The sequence below is a fragment of the Schistocerca cancellata genome, chromosome 1, assembly GCF_023864275.1.
Source record: "Schistocerca cancellata isolate TAMUIC-IGC-003103 chromosome 1, iqSchCanc2.1, whole genome shotgun sequence".
Classification (NCBI taxonomy): domain Eukaryota; kingdom Metazoa; phylum Arthropoda; class Insecta; order Orthoptera; family Acrididae; genus Schistocerca; species Schistocerca cancellata.
This window is the reverse complement of record NC_064626.1, coordinates 1,032,497,377-1,032,508,035: the sequence shown is the minus strand read 5'-3', so window position 1 is coordinate 1,032,508,035 and position 10,659 is coordinate 1,032,497,377. Positions and strand designations below refer to the sequence as shown.

The 10,659-nt window shown below is 41.2% G+C and overlaps 1 protein-coding gene across 6 annotated transcripts in view; it reads right to left on the bottom strand.

Annotated features, from left to right (window-relative positions):
• Nucleotides 1–2,051: 2,051 nt before the first annotated feature.
• The window catches only part of LOC126089542 (uncharacterized), a 117,586-nt gene continuing 108,978 nt past the window's right edge, over nt 2,052–10,659 (bottom strand). For 5 of the 6 annotated variants that reach the window (XM_049906921.1, XM_049906922.1, XM_049906918.1 and 2 more), the window contains exon 13: nt 2,052–4,214. In XM_049906921.1, the coding sequence (XP_049762878.1) occupies nt 2,762–4,214 (1,453 nt within the window). In that variant the 3' untranslated portion in view covers nt 2,052–2,761. The remainder of the gene's footprint in view (nt 4,215–10,659) is intronic. The other variant, XM_049906920.1, reaches the window with a different exon arrangement.

Below are 10,659 nucleotides of genomic sequence, written 5' to 3'. Positions count from 1 at the left end.
CCAACTCTTAGGAAAATGAAAAAAAAAATGTACTTCGGTATTTTTCTTACAAGAAAATGATTTAAAAGTTAGTATTATACAGGATTTTAACAGGGGTGGAACTGTAACATTTTAATAGCTATTTACAAGTCGCCATTAAGCTTCCAAAATATTAAAAATACTCCTTACCCCCTGGTCTAGGTGCCACCCTAGAAACTATTGTATGGGTGCCCTTGTCTACTGACCCTTCATTTGTGCATGTTTGCCTGCTCCTCACTAGTTAACATATTGACATTTCCTGTTCCATGCTCAAAACTTTTTGCCTTTATATAATTATCAAAAAAGAAAGTAGCCATTGACACTTAACAAAAATGCTAATTCCCTTCCACTAATTCATCAATCCACAGAAGATGATCTATGTTTCCTGAAATATGGAAGGTGCCATGTACTGTGAACTGCTTTCTAGGAGTATATATAGAATTCCTGCAATTTATTGCTACCGACTAGATTTCTTGTGCCCCTACTTGAATAGGAACATTCAAGAGTTTGGTACCAAGAGCTATTGCTCCTATGGGCTTCTAGAATGATGAAAGTAACTATCCAGGACCTTGGCTGGGAAGTGAGTTCATCTAATATTATTCCAGTTTTACACCTCAAATTTCCAACTTCCACATGCAATATCCAGCAGTCTTTGAAGTTTCTCTTTTATAATGTTCCCTCCCAGCCTGCTAAATAAACTGCAGATGAATGGATTGAAGTAAAGAAGTCCAAGTCATGATGTAATTTCACATGCCTTACACACAAATTATTGCCACAGTTGTTAGCTATATTAATTATGAGACACATATTTTATACAAAAATTATTGCCACAGGTGATAGCTACATTAATTATGAGAAAAAAAAGTTGTATTAGATTTACTCAAATGAAATGAATGGATCAATGGGATGAAAAAATGAAGATGGCTTGACATAAATGATATCAATGAAAACCTGTCAGAAATGCTGTCATCCCCCTCAGTGTAGTGAGTATGTTGTAGTGCTATTCTCAAATACCCTCTGGGAGAATATCTGGTTGTACTGTTTGTAAATCATAGGTGGAAACATCAGTGACAATGAACATTTGAGTCGTGCCTGGAGGTATGCTCATGTAGCCTCATGGTTATAACAACAGCTTGCAAAAAGCAGCACAGATTTCCATTAGTTGTGAAGTAGGCATTTCAAGCATAATTCTGACTCTTAGGTGTACCTCAGCCCTGATACTGATAAAAATAATTGTTTGAGTTTTACTCTTTCAAGTGTGTTAACTTTTCTGAGTGCTAAAAACAATTATCTATTTCTAAAAATAGCCAAGAAAAAGTAAGACATCAACAGAAATGATTTAATCAGTCCAGGATGGAATATAAAATATTTTGCTTGGGACTAAGAAACTAATGTCGAAGGAAAATTATAGTGGTAAATTATAAGCAGTTATCATGGATTAATTAACAAGAAGTCAGCACCAAATGTTTGTTGTGTGATTAAATATAAAATAAATAACATGTGTTTTTAAAACAGGCAATTTAATACAAAAGTGCAGAAATGAACATTATAGCTTATAAAAATTGCAATAATAAGAAACAAACTCTTCGATGTATGCATGTTGTAGAAGCTCCAATCACTTTGAGCCACTGAAATGTTGCAGTTTTCTTGTCTTTACCAACAAGAAAGATCACTGCAACATCCTATATTATTCTATTATTTACCTTTTTTATGAAAGACATAATAGTTTGAATATAAAAATAGAACACTATCACTGTTCAATGCTTCAGACTTAATTTTCCTAGGGAGAGTCATGTTAGTGCTATTCCCTAACTTTTTTATTTCTAAAAAATCTGGTTGCAGTGTACCCTTAGAAATTAGAGTTTAAAATACCAGTTGTTGTCAAGTAATAAGGGAAGGTAATCAATAAAAGCTGACTGTGCAGAAAACTCTTCTTGACTTGATCTCAACCTGGCTTGCCATTTTTAAACATATGAATAAAAAATAACCTTGACAGTTGACTAATATTTACAATTAAGAATAATTTCTTCAGGTGTAATGCAAAGGACAGAATAAATTTTATTCAAGTATCACCAAAATTAACTTTTATAACAATATCATATCTCAGTCACTTCAAAAGAAAGAAACAGTATTAAGAGATGACTGCTGTAGAGTAAAGCACTAGTAGTAAGCATGGTAGTACATTACAGCTCGCTATTATTGTGTGAGACTGTGAGAAAATGTTTAACATAATGATATATATATTTTTTTCTATACATGAATCATCTTTAATCTTTAAGTAGCCCTGTAATTATCGAAATAATTAAATCACATCTTACTCTACTAACATTAAATGTTATAGTCTCAGCACTTACAGCAATTGATTTCAAAGGAACTGTCAACAACTATCAGTTTATTTCTTAAGTGCATTAATAATGACACAGTTAATATACAGGGAAATCATACAGGAACATATATCCTTTTAAGTTAAGAATGACGATAGTTTCTTATTTACTCATATGAAACATGAAAACATTAAGCCCATATATTCTATATATTCATCAAAGAACTATAGCCACAATATTATTTGTGTAGCAAGAGCACATGGCTACCTATGGTCACATTCTCTTTGAAAGTAATAGTTAACAACAAAAGCAAGACATCAGATGTGTTTTAAAAACCATGTGTTACCCAGTATTAACAAACAAATGTGTTACAGTGAGCATTAACATAACATGATTCTAAAGGATGATTTGTTGCGTACCTAAAGTACGTCAGGTTTTCCACCAATGATGAGAGTGTTTGAAAAGAAATCTTGAGCCTCAGGTGAGCTGCAGTTTCTAATGCTTGTGACCATATCAGAGTCCCTCAGAAGTTCTGTTCCATTGACATTCTTTTCCTCTAAGCCATTTGGTGTGGCTTTATTTGCTTCTGATATTGTTGCTGCTGCTGCTCCTGTTGTTGATGATGCTGATGTAGCTTCTTCATTTCCAATTCGAGGAAATTCTGCTGACAAGCTCCGTACATGGCCATTCATGTTGTGTGTCCTTTTTTGCAACATGCTATCTACAATGTAACATCCACATGCTCCTTCACAGGAGCAGAGATTCTTTTCAGCATGAGAATCTCGTTCCTGTCCCTTTCCTTTAGGTTTTAGGTAGTGCTGTGTGGATACTTGTCTATTAATACGTTCCGACTTGCTCTTTGCTCGAGATTTGAATTGCTGATCATATTGATTACGTAGTATAATGTGAGGATCTCTTTCTGTGACAACAATCTTGTCGAAGAAATAATGACCACTGAGACTCTGTGGAAGAGATCTTTGCTCACCTGTCTGCAAGTTTTGAGCAACCCACTGACCACCAACAGCAGACAGTGACTGGCACGACTCAAATTCTCTTCCTGGAAGTGAACTTGTTGCTGATATTTGCTGGATATATGGATTTGAATTGTGATCTGCACTGTTAGTTCTCAGATGCCCATACTGTTGGAATTTTTGTATTATTAAACCTGTTTCTGTTGAGTGTCCTTGGGAACTTGATGAAGTCTCTGTTGAAGGTTGCCTTATTGTTAGAATGTTGGATCTAGGAATCTGTAATGAGTCACCGTTGGTAGTCTGATATGTATTGTCATCAGATTCATCTGATGATGACTGTGAGTACTGCTGTACTAGCTCAAGGCTTGAAGGTGATTGCTGATGGAAATAAGGTGTACTTTGAGTACTGCTACCATCTGTAGACTCATTATGATGCTGATGGCTATTACATTCTATATCTGATGAGTTAGCACTGGTACTTCCTTCATCTTTAAATAGCATCCAGGATTCTCTTGTCCTTTTTCGTCTTTTATTAACTCCAGAGGATGTTCCTTCTCCTGCAGTTATTTCAGGAGTAATAGGAGGTGGAAGCTGAGGAACATTATAGGAGGTCAGTAATAAATTTCCATTTGGTACCTCATTACATCTGCTTCTTTCTGCACTGATTGTAGCAACATAAGATGGTGGAGGTGAATCAGGTATTGGAGTAGTTTGGCAACTACGACTTGTTATTGCTGGTGTCACTAAATGGAACTGACTGTCACTTGGGAGCAACAGTAGACCAGGTGCAGAGCCAGTAATATATCTCTGCTGTGATATTTCAGAGGTAGTGGTGTACGTTATTCCTGGAGGAAGGTCTCGGCCAGCTCTTGCATCTCCCCTAAAAGTCGAGGCATTATAACTGAAATTAATGCAGGACATCTGTGTCTCAAATCTATTAAAATATACTGATAATCAAAATTCATACAAGTAGAACAACATAAGCAATGGAAAATAGGTAGTCTTGACTGGAGCAGTGTGACCTACACATCAGATAACTGTTACAAAACTAACTTAATTCACATAATACATAATGTAAGGTATATTAAATCAGTGTTGTAGTTAAGCACTTTTCCAGTTACATTTGTAAGTAATATGATTTTTAATTCATTTTGGTTGCTATAAAATTTTAGGAAATGTGTGATGCTGTAGTTTGTTACTTTGAGATGTATAAAATCCTTTGGCAAATGAAAGTATCAGCTGCAGGAGATACAACAACTTCTAGGAATTAATGTATGGATGAAATGCCACAGTTTATGCCCAATATTGCTCCTGTGAATAATGTCTCTCTGCAATGATCATATGCTATTTGTTTGCCACTAAAGAAGGATAGATGTGAGGATGCACTAACAAGTGTTTCAACTTGGCTAGTGCAAAGTGTCTGTAACTAATTTTACTAATAAATAAATAAATAAATAAATAAATAAATAAATAAAAATACTATCTCTGTAAGTGAATTGTGCTCTTCCATTCTTCCTGCCATTTGCCTCATTATTTATCCATCTCTAATGACCTTGTCCTTCATTTCTAAGGAAATACTTCTTGCCACTGTGATATGTGTGGTGAACATGTCACTTTTCTTCAGGTACTGCCAGATTTGAAGGAGTGTAAAATGTATGACCTTTGGTATGAATTTAAACTACATGTAAGTCTGGTCTCACAAAGGCTTATGTGTGTATTACATAAAACTTCTTTCCTTTTCTGTCTCTTTATCCTGTTGCATATCATAGTGTATCTGTGATAACGTAAAATTGAAAGGCAAAAAGTGTCATAGTGGTTATATATATATGTCTTATGGGTCACTTGACAAATGTTCAATCTAGTCAGTATTCCATTTAGTTACAGAGATGTTATTTTTTGTCATTTATTTATTTATTTATTCTTTGTAAAGAAATAAAAGATTTGTTATGGATTATGAACATGTGCAACTAATGTCGTAACAATACTTAATGGAAACAATTACAATAACAAAATGACACAATTTCAGAGACTTTACTGGTCTCATACAGATATAATTTTATCCATACAGACTGAAGTGGTGAGTGAAAATTTCTACCAAGGTCAGGAATCGAACCTGGGTCTCCTGCTTACTAGGCAGATATGTTAGACACTAATCCACCTCAGCAAAATAGTTCACACAACTGCATGCATTACCCCAGAATGCCTCCCTCCTCAATCCTTCAGTCTACATACATAAAATCATATCCATATGAGACCAATAAAGTCTCTGAAATTGCGTCATTTTATTTGTGTAAGTACCTGCACCTGGGTTTCAGGCTGGAACCCACATTTACGTGTGATGCTGAGGTGCTATTCCAGAACATGGAGAGCCTCAGCAGTTCTATTCATGTGTAAGGGGTAATACAAAGTAGATGGGGGTGTTAGTGAGAATTTGGATTGACGAGAGGGGCATGCCAGGATAATCCATGCAGTTTTGTGAACCTCTGTGTCAAGGTGGCTTATAATGTGTTGAGGTGGCTTAGTGGCTACCACACCTGCCTAGTAAGCAGTAGACCCGGGTTCAATTCCCAGCTCTGGTACAAATTTTCACTGACCGCTTCAGTCTATATACATAAAGTAGCAATAATACATTGTGTCTCAATTTATGTAACTAGTATGGTACAAATAAGATGATCATTTACTCTTCTATTAGGGAAACCAGTAGTGGAAATGATCACACTCATCAGAAACCAAATAATAGTCAAGACACTGGAAGACTGTTTAATCACCATAAAAGAAGGAAGCAAACTACATGAGACCCAATATATACAACAAATCCACATTCATTTTCTCACAATAAATCACAATTAACCAGAAACACACTTTTTCCTGTTCCTTAGAATGAAAAGTGACCTAAAGGGCAAGTGTTTTGGGGGCATAGAAGAGGAGAGAGAAAATTTCTGAAGGTGTTAGGTGGCATCACTTAAAAATTGTTTCATCAATAACCAAAACATAGGGTTTCCAGAATGAGATTTTCACTCTGCAGCGGAGTGTGCGCTGATATGAAACTTCCTGGCAGATTAAAACTGTGTGCCCGACCGAGACTCGAACTCAGGACCTTTGCCTTTCGCGGGCAAGTGCTCTACCAACTGAGCTACCGAAGCACGACTCACAGCCGGTACCCACAGCTTTACTTCTGCCAGTACCTCGTCTCCTACCTTCCAAACTTTACAGAAGCTCTCCTGCGAACCTTGCAGAACCAGCACTCCTGAAAGAAAGGATATTGCGGAGACATGGCTTAGCCACAGCCTGGGGGATGTTTCCAGAATGAGATTTTCACTCTGCAGCGGAGTGTGCGCTGATATGAAACTTCCTGGCAGATTAAAACTGTGTGCCCGACCGAGACTCGAACTCGGGACCTTTGCCTTTCGCGGGCAAGTGCTCTACCAACTGAGCTACCGAAGCACGACTCACAGCCGGTACCCACAGCTTTACTTCTGCCAGTACCTCGTCTCCTACCTTCCAAACTTTACAGAAGCTCTCCTGCGAACCTTGCAGAACCAGCACTCCTGAAAGAAAGGATATTGCGGAGACATGGCTTAGCCACAGCCTGGGGGATGTTTCCAGAATGAGATTTTCACTCTGCAGCGGAGTGTGCGCTGATATGAAACTTCCTGGCAGATTAAAACTGTGTGCCCGACCGAGACTCGAACTCGGGACCTTTGCCTTTCGCGGGCAAGTGCTCTACCAACTGAGCTACCGAAGCACGACTCACAGCCGGTACCCACAGCTTTACTTCTGCCAGTACCTCGTCTCCTACCTTCCAAACTTTACAGAAGCTCTCCTGCGAACCTTGCAGAACCAGCACTCCTGAAAGAAAGGATATTGCGGAGACATGGCTTAGCCACAGCCTGGGGGATGTTTCCAGAATGAGATTTTCACTCTGCAGCGGAGTGTGCGCTGATATGAAACTTCCTGGCAGATTAAAACTGTGTGCCCGACCGAGACTCGAACTCGGGACCTTTGCCTTTCGCGGGCAAGTGCTCTACCAACTGAGCTACCGAAGCACGACTCACAGCCGGTACCCACAGCTTTACTTCTGCCAGTACCTCGTCTCCTACCTTCCAAACTTTACAGAAGCTCTCCTGCGAACCTTGCAGAACCAGCACTCCTGAAAGAAAGGATATTGCGGAGACATGGCTTAGCCACAGCCTGGGGGATGTTTCCAGAATGAGATTTTCACTCTGCAGCGGAGTGTGCGCTGATATGAAACTTCCTGGCAGATTAAAACTGTGTGCCCGACCGAGACTCGAACTCGGGACCTTTGCCTTTCGCGGGCAAGTGCTCTACCAACTGAGCTACCGAAGCACGACCCACAGCCGGTACCCACAGCTTTACTTCTGCCAGTACCTCGTCTCCTACCTTCCAAACTTTACAGAAGCTCTCCTGCGAACCTTGCAGAACCAGCACTCCTGAAAGAAAGGATATTGCGGAGACATGGCTTAGCCACAGCCTGGGGGATGTTTCCAGAATGAGATTTTCACTCTGCAGCGGAGTGTGCGCTGATATGAAACTTCCTGGCAGATTAAAACTGTGTGCCCGACCGAGACTCGAACTCGGGACCTTTGCCTTTCGCGGGCAAGTGCTCTACCAACTGAGCTACCGAAGCACGACTCACAGCCGGTACCCACAGCTTTACTTCTGCCAGTACCTCGTCTCCTACCTTCCAAACTTTACAGAAGCTCTCCTGCGAACCTTGCAGAACCAGCACTCCTGAAAGAAAGGATATTGCGGAGACATGGCTTAGCCACAGCCTGGGGGATGTTTCCAGAATGAGATTTTCACTCTGCAGCGGAGTGTGCGCTGATATGAAACTTCCTGGCAGATTAAAACTGTGTGCCCGACCGAGACTCGAACTCGGGACCTTTGCCTTTCGCGGGCAAGTGCTCTACCAACTGAGCTACCGAAGCACGACTCACAGCCGGTACCCACAGCTTTACTTCTGCCAGTACCTCGTCTCCTACCTTCCAAACTTTACAGAAGCTCTCCTGCGAACCTTGCAGAACCAGCACTCCTGAAAGAAAGGATATTGCGGAGACATGGCTTAGCCACAGCCTGGGGGATGTTTCCAGAATGAGATTTTCACTCTGCAGCGGAGTGTGCGCTGATATGAAACTTCCTGGCAGATTAAAACTGTGTGCCCGACCGAGACTCGAACTCGGGACCTTTGCCTTTCGCAGGCAAGTGCTCTACCAACTGAGCTACCGAAGCACGACTCACAGCCAGTACCCACAGCTTTACTTCTGCCAGTACCTCGTCTCCTACCTTCCAAACTTTACAGAAGCTCTCCTGCGAACCTTGCAGAACCAGCACTCCTGAAAGAAAGGATATTGCGGAGACATGGCTTAGCCACAGCCTGGGGGATGTTTCCAGAATGAGATTTTCACTCTGCAGCGGAGTGTGCGCTGATATGAAACTTCCTGGCAGATTAAAACTGTGTGCCCGACCGAGACTCGAACTCGGGACCTTTGCCTTTCGCGGGCAAGTGCTCTACCAACTGAGCTACTGAAGCACGACTCACAGCCGGTACCCACAGCTTTACTTCTGCCAGTACCTCGTCTCCTACCTTCCAAACTTTACAGAAGCTCTCCTGCGAACCTTGCAGAACCAGCACTCCTGAAAGAAAGGATATTGCGGAGACATGGCTTAGCCACAGCCTGGGGGATGTTTCCAGAATGAGATTTTCACTCTGCAGCGGAGTGTGCGCTGATATGAAACTTCCTGGCAGATTAAAACTGTGTGCCCGACCGAGACTCGAACTCGGGACCTTTGCCTTTCGCGGGCACACAGTTTTAATCTGCCAGGAAGTTTCATATCAGCGCACACTCCGCTGCAGAGTGAAAATCTCATTCTGGAAACATCCCCCAGGCTGTGGCTAAGCCATGTCTCCGCAATATCCTTTCTTTCAGGAGTGCTGGTTCTGCAAGGTTCGCAGGAGAGCTTCTGTAAAGTTTGGAAGGTAGGAGACGAGGTACTGGCAGAAGTAAAGCTGTGGGTACCGGCTGTGAGTCGTGCTTCGGTAGCTCAGTTGGTAGAGCACTTGCCCGCGAAAGGCAAAGGTCCCGAGTTCGAGTCTCGGTCGGGCACACAGTTTTAATCTGCCAGGATGTTTCATATCAGCGCACACTCCGCTGCAGAGTGAAAATCTCATTCTGGAAACATCCCCCAGGCTGTGGCTAAGCCATGTCTCCGCAATATCCTTTCTTTCAGGAGTGCTGGTTCTGCAAGGTTCGCAGGAGAGCTTCTGTAAAGTTTGGAAGGTAGGAGACGAGGTACTGGCAGAAGTAAAGCTGTGGGTACCGGCTGTGAGTCGTGCTTCGGTAGCTCAGTTGGTAGAGCACTTGCCCGCGAAAGGCAAAGGTCCCGAGTTCGAGTCTCGGTTGGGCACACAGTTTTAATCTGCCAGGAAGTTTCATATCAGCGCACACTCCGCTGCAGAGTGAAAATCTCATTCTGGAAACATCCCCCAGGCTGTGGCTAAGCCATGTCTCCGCAATATCCTTTCTTTCAGGAGTGCTGGTTCTGCAAGGTTCGCAGGAGAGCTTCTGTAAAGTTTGGAAGGTAGGAGACGAGGTACTGGCAGAAGTAAAGCTGTGGGTACCGGCTGTGAGTCGTGCTTCGGTAGCTCAGTTGGTAGAGCACTTGCCCGCGAAAGGCAAAGGTCCCGAGTTCGAGTCTCGGTCGGGCACACAGTTTTAATCTGCCAGGAAGTTTCAAAACATAGGGTGCTTCATCAATGACGAAAACTTCAGATAAGTGTATTAAGCCTACAGGACATATTTTGAAGGTGATGCAGATTTTTAAATGTTATGTGAAGTTAAAAAATATGTAATGGAATCATTCTGATTACTTGTTTCTGCCCCTACCACTTTTCCAAAAAATTTGTACTGATTCTTTCTTAACCCATTATTATTATTATTGACTTTTTTTCTCAGACTTAAGTCTGGTTAAAAATGGAACGTGACGCGGACCTCGGTCAAGCGTGACTTCCTTGTAACTGTATGGTATATGTTATATTGCATTTAGGAACTTTCGGGTAATTGAACAAGTATCAATAATTACAGATTTTTGTAATTGTATATATATGTTTGGATGTAGCTGTATTGCATTGATGTACTGGTGAATATTGTGAGGTATGACTCCTGTAGTTGATAGTATAATTGGGATAATGTCGACTTTATCCTGATGCCACATGTCCTTGACTTCCTCAGCCAGTTGGATGTATTTTTCAATTTTTTCCCCTGTTTTCTTCTGTATATTTGTTGTGTTGGGTATGGATATTTCAATTAGTTGTGTTAATTTCTTCT